Below are 17,718 nucleotides of genomic sequence, written 5' to 3'. Positions count from 1 at the left end.
AACATTTCCTGCTGCAAACCCCCCCCCCCACCTTTTCATCTTAGCTCCTTACCCAGCATGAAAGGAGCTGTTGCTTATATTTTTATCCTCAAACCACATGGGAAGCTGTCATCAGAGGTAGCAGAACTAACTGGCTTTTTTGTTTTGCTTTTCAGGTCAAATTTCTAGTGTAAATATCCCTCCCACTTAAGGGAACAATAATCCTTATTCAATAATTTCATAGAACACCATAAAAATCACCAAGATGGACACCAAGGATGGCCCGGTCTCCTGTACCAGGATTGGACTCCAGAAGGCTCTGCCCTGGACCTTCACAGCCCCAGAACATCAGAAGAGGCGGAGTAAAAACACTGCCACAAGTTCTTCCTCCACAGAGAGGCTGCCAGCTCAGGGAAAGTGGCAGAATTTTCTGGGGCAATTTGTTGAGTGCTTGGGGAGCAGTAGGAGAAAACACTTACCTGAAAGAGATTTTGGAATGGTTAGAAGACTTTCATGCACCAAGGGGTCATCAGCTGCGTTAACCAACATGAGGGGTACATAAATCTGCAATGAGAAAATAAAGCAGACTTAAATGATGGATTCCCCTTTCTAGCCCTACTGACTCAGGGCTCAAATTCACTACCAGACGTGTCTTTGAAGCAAAAGGAAGCTTGCTAAATAGGTGGGTGAAGGGCGCTTGGTATTCACCGGCAGTGGGATGAGTCGTAAGTGTCTCTGTAATCACTGTCAGGCAGCAGGCATGTGCAGGAGCCGCAGGGGACCTGCATACTCTGGTGGAGAGGGAAGTGCTCAGTGGCACTCACTGTCAAAATACTTCTGGTCATTTTCACAGCTGTCCAAATTAGCCATCCCTTTCAGGTGAAAGACTTTATCAAGAGGTATTTATATATATATATATTTGTTCAGTTAATAATGGGGTGGATGATGAAGTGCGCCCCACTCCAGACAGAGGAGACTTCCTAGAAGAATCTGAAGGCTGAACACAGGAGCAGGGTGGGGTGGAGGATACTGGGGCACTCTGGGCAGGGTTGCATTCAGGGGCCATTTTAGCAACACAGCTAAGAGTCTCCTTTGCACTTGTGTGTAGGTGCTCACGGGGGGCTCAGATGGTGCTGAACAGCCATACTGGGGCACGGGATGGCTCTGCTATCCTGGGGCTCAGACATTAGCACTATGCACCTTTGCACTCCCCAGTGGCTAAGCCTGGCCCAGAGCCTGGATAATGATGCTGAATGAGGACAGTTGGCTAAGATAGACGCAGAGCTGCGGTCACAATGATCTGCTCCTGCTGGGGGAATGGTGGGCCAAAGCAACAGGTGGACCTCGACAGGATAATAGGGAAAGTCTGTGTGTGCATAAAAGGAGGAGTTGTACAGAGACAGAATCAGAGATCAGCTTGGTGATGGTTCAGGTAAAAAAATATATAGGGATTTTGGGTTCACCACAAACAATACACACTGTTTATTATTGTAGCTGCTAAAAACTGCATCGATGAAAACTAGTCTATAGATGTGCTCCTCCGCATTGTGACACAGAGGACCTTGTTTTTACTCCGTGCTCACCAGAACTTGACTGGAATCTGGAGTTCAGTTTTAGGTACTGTGCTATGAAATGCACAATGGTCTAGGATGGTGGGAGACAGATGGTTCTCCCATGAGCCATGGCAGAAACCAGGAGGGAAAAACTGGGCGTTGTGGCAGGGTTGAGAGCTTTCGTATCGCCTAGGGAGCAGCCTGGCCTACCGGGCAGCTCTGCAGGGAGTGTATGGCAGGCACAGACTTTGCTTCAGTGAAAAATTCAAACCCAGCTAGACTGTGGCAGAGCTTCCACCAAGGAACTCAGGAGAGGTAGGTATCTGCTGGATGTGGGTAAAAGCCACAGGAAGTGACAGGAGACCTGAGCTGGTGCTGGCCACTTACCCTGTGCAGGTACCTCATGCAGCTCTCTTCCTCGTAGTACTCCTGCAGGGAGTTATAGCCGTGGAACTTCCTGGAACACACGGGGTGGAGGTGGAAAAGGACAGAACAACATTAGTTGTAAGATCAGAAATGAACTCACTGCCTTGGGTGAAAACATGCCAGCAGCCGAGCTGGGTGTGAATGCCAAGCTGATTGTACTAGCGCCCCGGGTTCTGTACTAAGATGGGCTCTATGGAGACGGCAGCATTTGGGGCGAAGAGCTCTGGCTTTGGCATCTGTGTTAAAATCCTAGCTCTGCCACTTACTGGCTGTGTGACCTTAGCTAAGTGGCTCAACTTGTCCTCACCTCAGCTGCTCCTCTGTACACTGGGTCTAGAGATAGGACTGTCCTGGGAAGTGCTCTGAGATTTAGGATCCTGAGGTGCTTATTAGCACAGAGATTGATCCAGGCAATCAGTCAGTGTGTGCTCTTTATAGTGACTTGTGATGTCACATCATCTGAGACAGCGTAACACTACATATGACCACAGAGGAACTGAAATTCTAAGACACGTGCTAGAATTTCTTTTGAACAAAAGTTTTCCTGTTGGAGTCACTCACTGGACCACTGTGAACTGCAATGAAATACACTGGGACACAGTGATGAGACAGGGGCTCAGAGTCACAGTTCTGTGCACCCTCGGAGTGGTAATCAGGGACACATGCCATTCACCCGCACCTCTGGTGCATTTGCCTGGGAGTCTGCGGCTTTGCTCTGTGCTGTGCTCCAAGGCTGGCAAAGATCAACCTGAAGCTCCAATGCCAGGAAGTCCAAGGAAACCCAGCCAGAGCATCTCTGAAAGGCTCATTTCTTCCTGGCAAAGGGGAGGGCCTGGGTTCAGAATGGTGGATCTTTTCTGTTTTTTTTTTTTTTGGTACTGGGGATCGAACTCAGGTCCTTGTGCTTTTGAGGCAGGCGCCGGAACCACTCAGCTAAATCCCTGGTCCTGATCTTTTCTGTTTTGATGCCAGGTTCTAACATATGTCACCTCCTCTGAAGAGGTGCATTCTTTCACCTCTGATCTCCATTCAGCCAGCCTGGGAATGACCCACAAAGCAGAGGCTGGACCCTTAGGGGCCTTTTGATAGGGAGCAGGCTGCATGCAGAAATCCTCTCCAGGACCTCTGTCTTTGTGAAGTTGGTCCCCTTGTAGTCTTGGGAAAGTGTTCCCATTCTCCAGGGTGAGGGCTGCCAGAGCAGGTTATAGCCACAAAACTGCTAAAACTGAACTTGAATAAAGAGGGAGAACTGCAAAGAGATCTGAGAGCATTCTCTTTGGGGCTTACAAAACTGAGAAGGTGAACTGGGAAATTTAGGTGACTCTTTTTCTTACTAGACCTAGTAAGTCATACAGCCCATCTAAAAGCAAGGGGTAGGTATGATTCACTCTTATCTTCTCAACACACCTAGTTTCTATTTCCCCTGAGGAACTATTAACAGGCACATTTCAAGGTTACTGGGTGCAAGAAGGCTACTAAAATCTCACAAGGAAGAAAAGCATCAATCCCATGGCCTCTGTGGCTATCTGCCTATACCCTGGATAGATACAGTGGTACCTTGGTTCACGAACTCAATTCCTTCCATGACTGTGGGGAAAATGACCATGTTTGTTTTTGTGCAAAAAAGATAGACGTGTTTGTCACCCAATGCAGAGTTTGCAAACAGTTGCATTCATGAACTGAGGTATCACTGTTCTTGATCACTTTGGACATCATTTAAAGGTACTGAAGGCTGGGCATGGTGTTGCATGTCTGTAATCGCAACACTACAAAGGCTGAGAGAGGAGGCAACTAGTGAGTGAGACCCCGTCTTAAAGTAATAAAATTCAAAAGAGGGCTGAGGATGTAGCTCAGTACAAAGGGCACAGGTTCAATCCCCAGCACTGGAAAAAACAGATCAAATGTTTGTTCAATGAGCAGGATGGCCTTTTTTTGTTGTTGTTGTTAAAGAGAATGGTAAGTTCAGAGATCAGCTCTACCTGTTGAAGCTGACCTTAGTTAGAAACTACTGGTAAAAGGAAAGAAGTCTATCAGGGACAAGATCGCAGGCGCAGGTCAGGGAGGTAGACAGGGAACGAATGAAGTAGGGCCATTTGCATCTTACACACAGCAGAGTTTCCAGGCTCGCAAAGAAACAGGTTTCATTTGTCTTGCCTGACACATGGCTCTCTTGGTCTATCTTTTGGTTTTCTACTTTTGATAGAGACTTTGGGGAATACTAGAAATATTTCCACCTCCTTTGCTTCCACTGCAGAGGCAGATTTGTGTAGAATGTGGTCTTGTCCTGTGTGAGGCAGGACAGGTAGGGTAAGGACAAGGGACCATGAAGAGGGCACGCACACCTGGCTCCTCATTTGAAGCCAGCTGTGTGACACAGGATGTGTGGTCAATTCCTCTATTTCCAAGATGTTAGGATTTTTCTGTGAAAAGTTCTGTGTTTAGACACTGGACACTTTTTTTTTTCAGAAAGGGTCTTGCTTTGTAGTTCAGGCTGGCCTTGAACTCACTATATGCTCAGGATGGCCTCAATCTCACAGTGGTCCTCCTGCCTCAGCCTCCTGAATGCACCACCATGCCCAGCTGGACGCTTATTCAAAGGAAAAAAAAAGCCCTTATCACCAAGGTGGGCTGAGCAGAGCACTGGTGCGGTGCAGAGCTGGCCTATCCGTGGGGACCCACCTCATCACGTTGTCATCAATCTGTGTCAGGGACGTTGCAGTATAAAGTCTGCTCAAGTCTGTGTCCTCCAGGCTCTGGGGTTTCTTAACATGGTCTCCGAAGAGAGCGTGCCTAGAGTGAGACAGAAGCAAACAGTGAATCAATCACAGGCAGAGGAGAAGCTACTGTGGCAGAGCCGGGATCAGTGGCAAAAGCCAGGAGACAGTCCTGTCTCGAGGGACCGAGCCTGTGTGGTACCTGGAAACAGAGCCTGTTAGCTTTTAGAACAAGCGCCTGGTGTCTTGGGTAACTACAGTGAGATGAACCCCCAGACCGCGCTTTCTTTTCCAGGGCCATTTTTCAGTTCTTTGTGTAGTCTACATATTAGTCGTCCTCTGTCCAAGGAATAGGTGGCAAAATTTTTTTTTTCAGTCTAGGTTTTCTCCATAGCAGCACAATTCACGATAGCTAATTCTTGGAGGGGATCTATATGTCCATCAACAGATGAATGCATAAAGAAAATGTGTACTAATGTGCCATAAACAAGGATAAACGAGTCATTTGTAGGAAAATGGGTGTACCTTGAGACCATAATTTTAAATGAAATAAATCAGACATATAAGCTTAAATATCAGTTTCTCTTACTAAAGAAACCTTAAATATAAATAAAGAACAAAAAATAGATAATATGAAACAGGTAGTTCTTTTGCAAAAGGGAAGAGGACCAACAGATGGAGGGAGGAGGAAAGGAGGAGAGGGGATGAAAAAAGAGATGAGATGAATTATCTGCATGTACCAACTGCCCATGAGAAATATAACTGTTATGTACTGCAAGCATATACTAATATGAAAAAACAGTACTGAGAGTGGGCATAGTGGCCACTCCTGTATTCCCAGCACTGTGGAAGCTAAGGCAGTTTGAGCCCAGCACAGGTAACTTTGTGATTTAGCAAGATCCTGTCTCAAAATATAAAATAAAAAGGGCTGGAGATGAAGCTCAGCGTGAAGGCCCTGGTTCTTCAGAACACACACACACACACACACACACACACACACACACACGCACGCACACGCACGGTGAACAGAGCTGCTGGGAAGGGCACAAATGGCATGGTAGAGGTGGAGGGTGCAGGAGCTGCTCAATGACCAGGGCCAGTAAGGAGAGGCAAGGAGGAATGGGGGAGGTGGCAGAGAGTACAGTGGTGGTAATGGCACTGTGATAAAATCACATGGACCTTTGCAGGCCCTGCCCAGAGCACCCGATGGGTCCGTTTGTGGACGATGGAACGCAGGAGGCGCAGGACAAGTGTGAACGAGAAGCGGCTCAAGGCTCTGGCAGGCAGGTGCTGATGCTCTGCTCTGGGGCTGTCAGGACCCCGCTTGGTCAGAACCCCAAAGCCAGCACGGGCCACCCTAATGTCCTGCACAGAAGCACCCTGAGGAGGAGGGCCACCTTGACAGGGACAGGCCACCTAAGCCATAGGGAAAAGACTGGGGTAGAAGAGGTTTCCTGGTGTGGATTGACAGGATTAGCAATGCAGAGGGAGACTGCGCACGCTGGTAACTTAGCTCCTGACCACATTACCAGTGTGGTCGGCAGTCTGCACCACCCATCTTTTTTTCCTGGAGAATAGGAGTCCTGGCATTCGGTGGCTGTGCGCCCGTGTCTCCTGGGAGGATAGAAGGCCGTACCTGTGTGAGAGGATGATCTTCTTCATGTTGTCAGCCATGAGGAAGTTGTAGAAGCGCCGGCACTGGTCCCACTGCATGAAGGTCTCCTGGGCCCTGGAAGAACCACAGTGAGGTGAGAGGGTTGGCGTGGAGGGTGGACACCGGGACACAGGCTCCCCAAAGGGCCCACGGGGACAGACCCACCCTGATGACACTGGAACAGGGGCTTTGATGAGCAGCATTCACACCTCTGTGAAGGAGAAACCATAACCTAACAGCACTCCTGATACCCTCTTCCTGCCCAGCCTCTCTCAGTTACACAGCCTGCCAGAGGCTGCTGCAGATGTCACTTGAACAGTTCCTCCATGTGGCTGCCAGTGCAGGGAAAACCTAAAAAGAACTTTGGATGCTGACTGAGAGGCAGAGGAAAAGCACAGAATTTAATCTTTAAGTCAGCCTTTCTTTTAATTCACCTGAGGACACTGAAGAGACAGGGACACAGGAGAAGCAGCAGAGAGGCATTGATGCCCACAAGGCACAGCTGGCAGGGTGGTGGGAGAGTCTTTCTGCTGTCAGGCTGTGCCCGGTGGGCACACGCTAGCACGTCTGTCATGAGGGCCGGCCTCAGACCTCCCTGTGGTGGTCCAAGGAGGTAAGAGGATCCCCGTATTCCATACCCAAGCTTTGCCGCTGCCAAACCACAGCCAGCCTTGTCTATAGATGTCCTTACTCAGGTGCCAGGACTCCACCCATACTCGGCCATTCTTGTTGCCCCAGCCTCATGTCCCCACTTCGCACCTCCCCACCTAAGCAGGTCTCACTAACTCCTCTACCCTATCCTACCCTACTCACAAACGACCCAGCTCAATAAAATGGACTCAGACTCTCCTTTGAAGTTACTCCAGTAGGTCCCATCTGGAGCGCCCAAATTTGGGCTAGTGCTGTGTTCTTTACTGGATCATCGCCATTTACCCAATAGCTAACTGTAGCCAGGATTCTGCCAGCAGGGCAGGCATGATGAGTGGAGAGCTGCCCAGCCAGCCATGGTGAGAGCAGGTCTCAAGTCTGGCTTTGGTGGAAGAGACCAGAAGGCAGGTGGCCCTGGGCTCGGTGCACCCTGAAGCTCAGGGATGGAGATGTCTGCCTGGGGTCCACGTGATCCAATCAATAAGGGTTAGAGGACGGTGGCTGAGGAAAGCATTCAGAAGAAGCTGTGATGACACAAGGTATCATGACACACAGACTTCACAGATGACAGGTGGAGAACAGTCAGTGAGGGAGCCGGAAACTCTGAAGGGGGGGGCAAAGGACATCAGAGTTGCACGTGGCTATATACCAATGGCAGCACACAAGCAGAGTGTGAAAGATCTCAGAGGTATTGCGGGGACTGCCTGAGATGGAAAGGACCTTGTGATGGAGACCATGTGGATACGCAAAATAAGGTCAGGAGAAGCACAACAGAGCTACATGGTAAGAAAGCAGAGGTCCCGGTGTCTAAACACCCCAGGGGAAAACACGCAAAGAACAATTGGGTGAGAGCTGGCAGGTCAGGCGGGAGAAATACATTTCACATTTGAGACGCAAAGCATAAGATGGGCACGGGAGCCAAGTGCTTGACTTGGTTCTGTGTTTTTCACGACAGAAGGGATGGCAGGAGCTGCTTCTCAGGCCACTAGACGTGGCTGTCACAAGAAACCGGCTAAGGACTCAGGAAGAAGTGTGGAGTTCAGGGAAGAAGCAGCTAAGTCACGGTCATGGGGGAGGGACGGCTTTGTACAACCCAAAGGAACCCTTGTTGGTAGGAAGGCAGGTTTCAAAAATGACAGAAAGGATCATGATGGCTCCAAAAGGAAAAATATCTCTTGAGAGGTGGGAAGCTCTCAAAAAGTACTGCTGCCACTGAGGTCACTAAGGAGAAGAGGAGAGCAACCCCAAAGCCAGTATGCTTTCACCAGAACTCTTATTTGAGAATGGTAACTCGGATTTGTGAAGAGTTTTATGCATCCATCTACCTACCTATCCATTACCAAAATAAAACTCTCTTATGGTGTCTTCACCACTCCTAAGCACAATAAGTAATAACAAAATATTATCCATACTGGTTTCATAGCCATTTGTTTTGAACTGTTAAAATAAATTTATTTATTAATTTAATTTTATTTTATTTTTTTGGTTTTTTGAGACAGGGTCTCACTGTGTAGTTGAGACTGACCTGGAACTCACTATATAGCCCAGGCTGGTCTCGAACTCACAGCGATCCTCCTGCCTCAGCCTCCCGAGTGCTGGGATTACAGGCGTGTGCCACCACGACCGGCTAAAATAATTTTAAATAGGTATGGTGGCACATGTTTATAATCCCAGAACTCTGAAGCTGAGGCAGGAGGATCCCGAGTTCAAGCCCAGCACATGCAATTTAGCTACTTAGTGAGACCTTGTCTCAAAATAAAAAAACCAAAACAAAACAGGCTAGGGATGTAGCTCAGTGCAAAGACTCTGGGTTCAATCCTTACTATTGACAAAAAAATTTTAAAAGATGTTATAATTACTAAGAGTCCAAACAAACAGACATTTACAATTATGTCCAGAGCAAAGGAGCAGAGAAGAGCTGAGCCAACCCCTGCTGTGCTGGGCGCTGCTCAGAGAAAGCTCCATCTTGCTTTCCTCAGCTGTGCAAAATGAACACACTAAGTACTAACGAGGGATTAAAGTCAGAAGAGAAGGAACCAGGGAAAAAGTACATCGGATGCCCAAATGAATTAAAATCTCCTGGCCCCCAGAACACTGAGAATTGCAGTGCGACAGCCAGTGGCTTTCCTGTGGTCTCTGAGAACACACAGGATGAGGAGAGAGAAGCTCTGTGTGGCCAGGATGGGCCAGCATGTCCTGAAAGTGGACAGGCAACAAGAACTCTGTGAATTAAGAGCAGTGATGAATGCAGGCGATATGATCTAGGTGATATTAAAAGACACCCTGAAAACAACATACTAATAAAACCTTGAAATTAAAGTCCATGAAGTATTCTCCCGGGATGCTACATCACTGATGTAAGAACTACTTTTACTTGGGCAAGGAGGGCTTGGCCCATATACAATTACATTTAAAAAAAAAATGGTGGTAAAAACACTTCATTCTTAGCCAGTTCAACAGTGTTAAGTACATGTACACCGTCATACAACAGGTCTCCCAAATATTTTTCAATCTGTAGACCTGAAACTCTCTCTTTATTCATAAAATAGTAACACCTCATTTCCTCCTCCCTACAATCTTCCTTTTGTATGTATGTAGATACATTTTGAGGCAGGGTCTCATTTTGTAGTTCAAGCTGGCTCTGAGCTATGTGGCCCAGGCTGGCCTCAAACTCTCAGCAATCTTCCTGACTCAGCCTCCCGAGTGCTCAGAGTACAGGGGTGCACCACCATGCCTGGCTATTTATGTTTCTTTGAGAAAGAGTCTCACTGTGTAGTTCAGGCTCACCTTGAACTATGTAGCCCAGGCTGGTAATCCTCCTGCCTCAGCCTCCAGAGCACTAGGATTATAGTCATGTGCCACCAAGCCCAGCTAATCATATCTTTAAACATCTGCCTTCCTCTTTAATTTTAAAATACAGAACCTCTTATGTTCTGCATTTTTTTGTTTTAAAATGAAAGCTGCCTAGTTGGGTATGGTGGTGAATGTCCCAGCTATTCAAGAGGCTGAGGAAGAAGGATAGCAAGTTTAGTAAGACCCTGTCTCAAAAAATAAAAAGGGCTGAGAATGTAGCTCAATGGTCATGTGCCTGCCTAGCATTTGTGGAGGTCTGGATATGAATCCACCAAAGAAAGAAACAAAGAAACAAAGAAAGCTGCCTTGACTTCCCCAACTTGGTGCATCATAACTTCCTCCATCTCCTGCATGCTGGATTATTTCTAATTTGATGCTGGCCAAACCAGGACCAGCCCAGGCCCTAGGGATGGGGGTGCACAGACAGGCACATGGGCGGTCCTAGGCAGGCCACTGCTACGGGACAGGGTTCATGGCTCTGAGGTGGGATGGTAGAGCTTCTGGACCCAAGAGACCCAGGCTCTGGGCCGGTTACAGATGGCCTTTTGGGACAGAGGCCACTGCGAAGAGGCTGCTGCGACCCGCTGGCTCAGCTTGAGTGAGCAGGAGGAAAGCACACTGTGAGGCAGCCGGCCTTGTTAGCTCCATCGGGATGGCAGGATGGAGCTCTGAGATGGGCTCAGACAGGGGTAGGCATGGCCACCCACCAACCTTCCTTCCTTAGAATTTTTCCCTTTGAATGTCTTTTACAGGAATGGATTAGAATCAAGGAGTATGTACACAGCCTTTGATTTTTCTGATTAAAAAAATCAACAAAATAAAACCGACACAGCACTAAGGGCGAAGCATCTGGCTGACATCCTGAAAAGCTAAGTTCTTTCTTCATTTGGAGTACTGCCCACAGAATTTTACTTAAACTCACCCATTTTCCAGCTTTTGGCTCTGATACCAAATTACTGAGTATTCCAGCTCTTCAGCGGTAAACGCAGATTTGAGGAAGGCACCATATACCAAGGGACTTTATGAATGATAAGACTGCTCTTGTCACACACTCACCCACAGTGTGGCGTTTGCCCAGCAAAAGCTAAAGAGGGAACATGTACAACGCTTGGCAGGGAAGCGGCCCCTGGCTTTTGCCCATGGTGGGAGGCCCTGATGGAAACAATGGGACATGGAGGGGACACAGATCTACCCAGCCAGGAGCATTCCTGAATTTGGGGAGGTCCCATAAAGATCCACTGACTGGCCTGGGTGCTGTGCTGCCGTCCTCCCACTGTCCTCCCCTGGGACTGGGGACTTCCTCGGCACCAACCCAGCGAGTGGGCCATCTATTGCTAAGTGGTATCTGTTGGTTTGGGGCTTTATGAAATCATTCTATTGTCATTAAGTGCTGTGAGGGCCTCAGGCAAGTCTACCCTTATTTATGAACAAAATGCTTTGTTTTTTGTTTGAGACCCTGTCTCACTATGTAGTTGAAACTGACCTGGAACTCACTATGTAGCCCAGGCTGCTCTAGAGCTCACAGCGATCCTCCTGCCTCAGCCTCTCGAGTGTTGGGATTAAAGGCGTGCACCGCCATGCCTGGCAACAAAATGCTTTTAATTGTATAATGACTGTATTCCCAACTCTGCAGAGTAAAATTTTTGAGGCCTCCTTGAGAAAGATGCATTGATTTTATCTGAAACCAGACCAACAATGCTTTCCTTCCCTCTCTGTAAACTGTGTGTGGGCAGGGGGCTCAAGTGCCTTGCTCAGGGCTGTGCCCAATACTTAGGAGGACATCTAGTGGCACCAATCAGGGACTGGATTCATCTGCAGTCAGGCTGGGCCTGTGCACCTCCTTCTCCACCCGTCTGGTCACTACTCAGTGGATGAATTTATAATTAAGTGGGATTCTTCATAATGAAGTTTCAACTAATCAATTGAACCAGAGAATTAGGCTCTATCTGGCCACACGCAGTCCCAGGGCTGGCTAGCAGCTGTTCCTGCTGAGGAAACACGTTAAAGTCTGTAGACACTGTGTCATCTCAGGTTACTTGTGTCCCCCACCTCCAACTTTTCAGGGCCTAGTACAGGGGAGATGTCAGGGCAGGAGCCAGACTTTGCTAACTATAGCAGGCAGATGGTGGTTGAACTAAGGGGTGAGAAGCCAGAGGGCGGGTCTCTGGGGGTGGGTGTTCTTCAGACTCAGCTTGTAGGGATTTACCAGCAGTAAGAGGTCTCAGGCTTTTCGGACACTGCTGGGCCTCCATCACCCCAGTGCTGAAAGGGCTCATGGCCCTCAGTGTTGACCAGAAGGAAAAAAATGATACAGTACTAGTTTAAATTCATTCAGCACATCTGGCTAACAGGTTGAGGGGACCTGAGGTCAGGGCAGCATCAGTGCACATGACACATGGTGTCTCTCACCTGCCACAGGTGCCCATGTGATCTTAGCCCAAAGGTTAATTCTCTGTGCTCTAGAGAACACAACTGCCTCTTTTCCTCCTTCTTGCACAGAGTTAATGGGCAAGAGGTAGTCACATATATGAAGCTCTTTGAGGCCTTGGGAAAGGGCTATATGAATCACATCTGCAAAACACAGCCAGCTCAGGTTTCAGTTTCCTAACTTCCTGAGCCTTCCCTGACTTAGAATACCTTAGTTTGTTAATGGTGCTGATCATGTGCTCTTGCCAACAGCAGATGGCGCTACTAGAGCAAAATGAAATGAAGTGGTTGTCATTTTAAGATTTTGTGCATTTGGTGGTGGTGGCGGTGGGGAGAAGGAAAACAAATGTCCTACATCCTCCTATTTATCAAATCCAAGGCTCTCTGAACAGAGCCAACATTCACAGTGTGTTCACAGAAGTTGATTTAGGAAGGGAATGTGGTGATTCCCATTTTATAGGCGACAGATTGCTGAAAATCGTACCAGCTGCCAGGTCAGACCAAAGCAGGCCCCGTGTTTCTGGCTCTAAGCCATGTTCTACAGAGGCTTCAGGAGGCTGGCCCTTCGCTCACCACTTTCTAACCCCAGTGGCTGGGTAGGATAAGACTTTGGTTATTGGGTTCCATATGGTCATGAATAGGAAGTTGAGTATTTCTAGTTAAGCCATGTTCTTTCAGGTGGCTCCCCATAGTGACCACAGGAGGATTTCCGACACCTAGTCCTGGAACTCTGCAGCAGGAGAGACCACTGAGGTCACCCAGCTCAGTGACTGTTAGATGGCTGACACCGGAGCCACCTGTGAAAGGTAGACTCAACTCTCAGGCCTCAGACCGCAAGAATCAAACTCTCCAGAGATAGGGCTTCCAAAACTGAACTTATTTCTAATAAGATTCACCAAGTGATTCTTAACAAAACGAGACAGTCAAAGGCCAGGGATTTAGCTCAGTGGCACAGCGTCTGGCCGGCAAGCAAGGTCCTGAGTTCAATCCCCGCTATCAAAAAAAAAAAAAAAAAAAAAAAAAAAGACAAGAGTCAACAGTTCAGCAGAATGGCTGTTGTAATGCACTCATCTATTCACCTCCTTCATTTCACAGTAAATAATAATGACAAAGATAATAATTAACAAGTTACGTTCTAGGTGCCAGGCACTTCATATAAAGTAACTCATCTGGCCCATGTAAATAGTGCTAGGAGCAGGGACTTTTATTATTATCCCATATGCAGATAAGGAAAAGTGAAACCCAATCCTTGCCGCTGGAGTGAGGAAAAGTTTCATCAAGGAGATTTCTTATGTGTACTTTGGATACATTTCAACCTTCCTTTTAGGCCAGTTTTAAGCCTCATACGCAGAGGCTGATTTCTGGACCCACAGTTGCCTTTTGGTTGTATTGGCTTCAAAATGCCAGTACTATATATCTTTAGAAATACTAGAGATAGCCTCTGTCCATCAGAAAATAATGACAAGTTTGAACTGAGGAATGAAAGATACAGGTCTTATTAATTATATAGTCTGGCCTTAGACTGGATCATAAAGGATTTGTTTTACTTTCTTGTGAAACTTTGGATTTCTTGACAAGATCTGTAAGCGCTGGTATACCTATTTGTATTACAGAAGGCATTATTGTGAAGAGTGCATACAGGAGAAACTGTGGATGTATCTGAAGAGCCTGGACAGGTGTGTGTGAGAAGTGGTGACTCGAGAGATCTGGGACAGCAGTGACGGGAGCCAGAGCAGAAACCATGGCCTACTAGGACTCGTCCTGCAGGGGTCTGTTGGCAGAGAAAACTTTCCCCAGGAGGTCAGCTCCTTTGTGAAGGTGTCTGGGATGCCTATGAGAGATGGGCTTTTGAAGGTGAAGATGCTGATTAAAAGACTTCCACAGATCCCTTCAGCATCCCCAGGGGGTCTGGGTCCTAAGGCCTAGCGTGCAGACCCTGGTTTGCCAGTCCCGAGTTCTCTCATTAGCCCATGGTCCTGCCATACTCCTGAAACATGGACAGATTAAGTCACCTCACAGAGATTCCTCAGGGAAGCAGCAGCTATTAAACGGGCTTTGGCAGATTCAATTACAGACCTGGTCCTAAACTGCAGCTGCATAGCCCAGGTGACAGGATAATGTCAAGTATGATGCAAAAGCAACACCAGGTGAATCCAAGACTCAGAAACTTGTGCTCTGTCTGCCATGGCGTCACCCATGTCTGGTGTGTTGGGGCATTTTGATAAAACGCACAGTAAATGAAGGACCCGATGGAAGAAAGCAGTGCCAGCGAGTGGAGATGACTCACCTCAGTGCGCTGTACCCCTGGCACACACTGACACAGCACAGGACCTTTTCCTGGTTCGCCTGGGTCTCCCCTAAATACTTGCACACGATGTTACCCCCGAGACTGAAGCCCACGACGACCAGCTGGGTCAGGGGGTATGTCTTCCTGATGTAGTTCACCATGGCTCCGAACTCCCACGTGCAGCCTGCGGGCAAAAGGGTGACATCGCTCAGTCCCTTTAGGGGCAAAAAAATTTTGGAGAAAATGTATGCTGAGTGCCGATATATTAAAGGAGAGAAAAATAAATATGAGTATGTATCTGTGTTGAGAGAGTCAGAGAGACAGAGATAGACACTGTCCTTTGACTGCCTGGAGAGAAGTTCCCGGGTGCCACCCACCTCGTATTAGAGAACACAGGGCATCAGTAGTGCCCATGAAAGGAGATATCATGTACCACATAGTGTACAATGCTCCTTTAAAGGTGGGTCAGGAGAAACCCATCTAGATGCTCATGGGCACTGAATTGTATATTCGAGTGTGCATGAGCACATATGTTCACAGATACAAATAAAACCAAGAGCAAACCCCTTCGGGATTAGCATCTCAGGCTGCAAACTGGGATGCTACCCCATGTGTGCAATGATTCACGGTGTCAAGAAAAGTACTAAGTGGATGTTATTTACAGGATTGTCTTGTCAGTGTCGAGGACAGAAAGGAAGACAGACTTCAGCCCAGAGGGACGGCCAGGATGCTCTCTAGGCTTAGGGTACCATGTTCTTGGTGACATAGGAACAGGGAGCCCAGGGAGCAGATCCATTCAGAAATATTCAGAGGAGCGCTCTGAACAGATAGGGTGTCTGGGCCTGGTTAGCCCAGAGGAATTATCTCAGCTGGTGTCCCACACACAGCTGTTGAAGCCATGCAGTCTTAGCAGCCTTGCTAAGAGGCAGAGACTTTAATGGCCATATACAAGTGAAGGCAATCATCACATCCTTTCAGGTCCAAGCCCAGAGTCCAGGGAGCTAAATTAGAGTAAAATCTAATGGCGAAAGTTAGGGATCTTGCTGAGAGGTGTGTACCAAGCAGACTAGTTCATGCAAGAAGAGCATGGTCTTTCCATGGAAAAAGAGCACAAACTTCCTGTGGAAATGTGAGTTGGGATCTGGATACCACTCAGCAGTCCTGACATCCCTAACAGATTGGAACAGCTCCCTCCCTAGCTAGCAAGCTGTCTTTGGAGCCAAGCTGTCTACAGCTGCAGCAGGTCAGTTTGAGAGATGGGCACTTCTGCCCCCCCCCAGAAGCTGATTCCATGAGCTGGGGGCCAGGCCCTGGAATCTGCATTAAACATGTTTTTGAGTAGGTAACCTGTGTATATGATACAAAATTCAAATGATGTAAAAGATAAGGAAAAGAATAAGTTTTCTATACTCTCTCTCTCTCTCTTTTTTTTTTTTGGTACCAGGGATCCAACTCAGGTCCTTGTGTTTGCGAGGCAGGTGGAGGAACCACTGAGCTAAATCCCCGGCCCCCCTTTTTTTTTTAATGCCAGAGGTAGCATATACATTGTTTAGTATCTTGCTTCATCCTTCTAAAATATGTCTTGGAAACCATTATGTATCAATATACATAAAACTGCCTTACTCAGGGCAACCCTATTCCCCGCTTCTGTCTCTTTTAGCCAGAAGCTTTCTCTTGATAAATTTTTCCTACTTTTAAAAAACTGCCTTGTTCTATGTAGGTATGTTTTTTGAGACAGGGTCTAGCTATGCAGTTCACACGGGCCTTGAACTCACTATATAGTCCAGGCTGGCCTAGAAATCTTGGTGATCCTCCTGCCTCGGCCTCCTGGGTACTGAGATTACAGGTATGTGCCACTGTGTCTGATAGAGTTCTCTACCAGACAAAATAGCCCCAATGGTCCTACGTTCTAAAATGGCTCCTGCCCCTAAAATGGTTCCTGTTTATGGGAAATGAGCCGCTGGAGGGGGGGGGTAAAACCTACCCCCTCTGGAGAAGTAAAACCTACCTTGTTGCTCTACCCTGCTACCCATAGGGTCCTCCCCTTCCAATCACCTGCCAAAAAATGTGCTATCATTGATTTTTTGCATATTTACACAAGGGTACCACTGTCCAGGGCAAGATGAAGAATATTCTTAACACCTCCCGAGGCCCCTCAAGCTTCTTCCCAGATGTAACTCCCATACTTTTGATTCCTAATCACAATCTGAAAGCCATGGGAGCTCCTGGGACTTAGAAGGTGGCAGAGGATGTGTAAGACTAAGAAAACCAGGGGCCAAAAGCTGCTCCCTACAAACATTCTAAGACCCGGGCATCACGTGAGACAGATGCATACTCTTTCTGCAGGGAGATCTTAGAGGAAAGCAGAGGTGGGGCAGCGGGCAGACCTTCAATAAAGATGAGGAATCAAGTGCATCCTGGCCTCTCAAGGGTACTGCAGTCAGGCTGCTGAAGGAACAAAAAGCTGGTCCAGAGGGAACCCTGGCCTCTTAACTGTGCAATTGAAGGGCCAGTCTTTCATCCCTACTTAGGTCAGATTCATCCCATTTCCCCTTTTCTCAAAAGGCAGTAATGGGCTGTGTTTCAGGTGGGAGCTGGGATGTAAAAGAAAGGGGCTCCAAATGCACTCAGCAGGTATCATAGCTGCTCAGTCCCACAACAAATGAGAAGTCAGAAATGCCATGAGTCTGTTCACCCCCCTCAGGTCATAGGGAATCCTAAATACGGGCCTTCGAGGAGCAGCCTGGCCTCATGGCTCAGTGAAGGGGCTCTGTGGTTGGGTCCCAGGCCTACCACTGAGTGGTTCTCATGCTCCCAACCTCCCTCTGATGACAAGTAGGACAACAGACACAGAAAACAGAATGGGGTCTGCGAATAGGTACTTTCAACAAATACCCCAGATAACTTTTTATCCTGAGGGGATTTTGGGAATTATTGTTACCTTGGGCAAATTACCAAATGCTCTGGATCTGTTTCCTCATCTGTTAAATAAAGGTAATAACAGTAAATATCTCAGAATTTGGAGAACTGAGTAAGGTGAACATTAGATCAAAGTCTAGAACATAGGAAACACTTCTTTTTCCCTTTAAAAATATAATTTAGGAGCCAGGGATTTAGCTCAGTGGTTCTGGCACCTGCCTTGCAAGTGCAAAGACCCAAGTTGATACCCGGTACAAA

The 17,718-nt window shown here is 47.6% G+C and overlaps 1 protein-coding gene across 2 annotated transcripts in view; it reads right to left on the bottom strand.

The window, feature by feature from the left end:
- Positions 1-17,718, bottom strand: part of Abhd2 (abhydrolase domain containing 2, acylglycerol lipase) — a 101,077-nt gene that overhangs the window by 3,582 nt on the left and 79,777 nt on the right. For both annotated transcript variants that reach the window (XM_010621047.3, XM_010621048.3), the window contains 5 exons: positions 14,542-14,725; positions 6,309-6,401; positions 4,638-4,748; positions 1,920-1,989; positions 459-543 (listed from right to left, as the gene is read on the bottom strand). In XM_010621047.3, coding sequence (XP_010619349.1) covers positions 459-543; positions 1,920-1,989; positions 4,638-4,748; positions 6,309-6,401; positions 14,542-14,725 — 543 coding nt within the window. The remainder of the gene's footprint in view (positions 1-458; positions 544-1,919; positions 1,990-4,637; positions 4,749-6,308; positions 6,402-14,541; positions 14,726-17,718) is intronic.

The sequence above is a fragment of the Fukomys damarensis genome, unplaced genomic scaffold, assembly GCF_012274545.1.
Source record: "Fukomys damarensis isolate Sample0158 unplaced genomic scaffold, DMR_v1.0_HiC HiC_scaffold_7, whole genome shotgun sequence".
Lineage (NCBI taxonomy): Eukaryota > Metazoa > Chordata > Mammalia > Rodentia > Bathyergidae > Fukomys > Fukomys damarensis.
The sequence above is the reverse complement of the archived record's forward strand: the minus strand, read 5'-3'. Positions and strand labels throughout refer to the sequence as shown.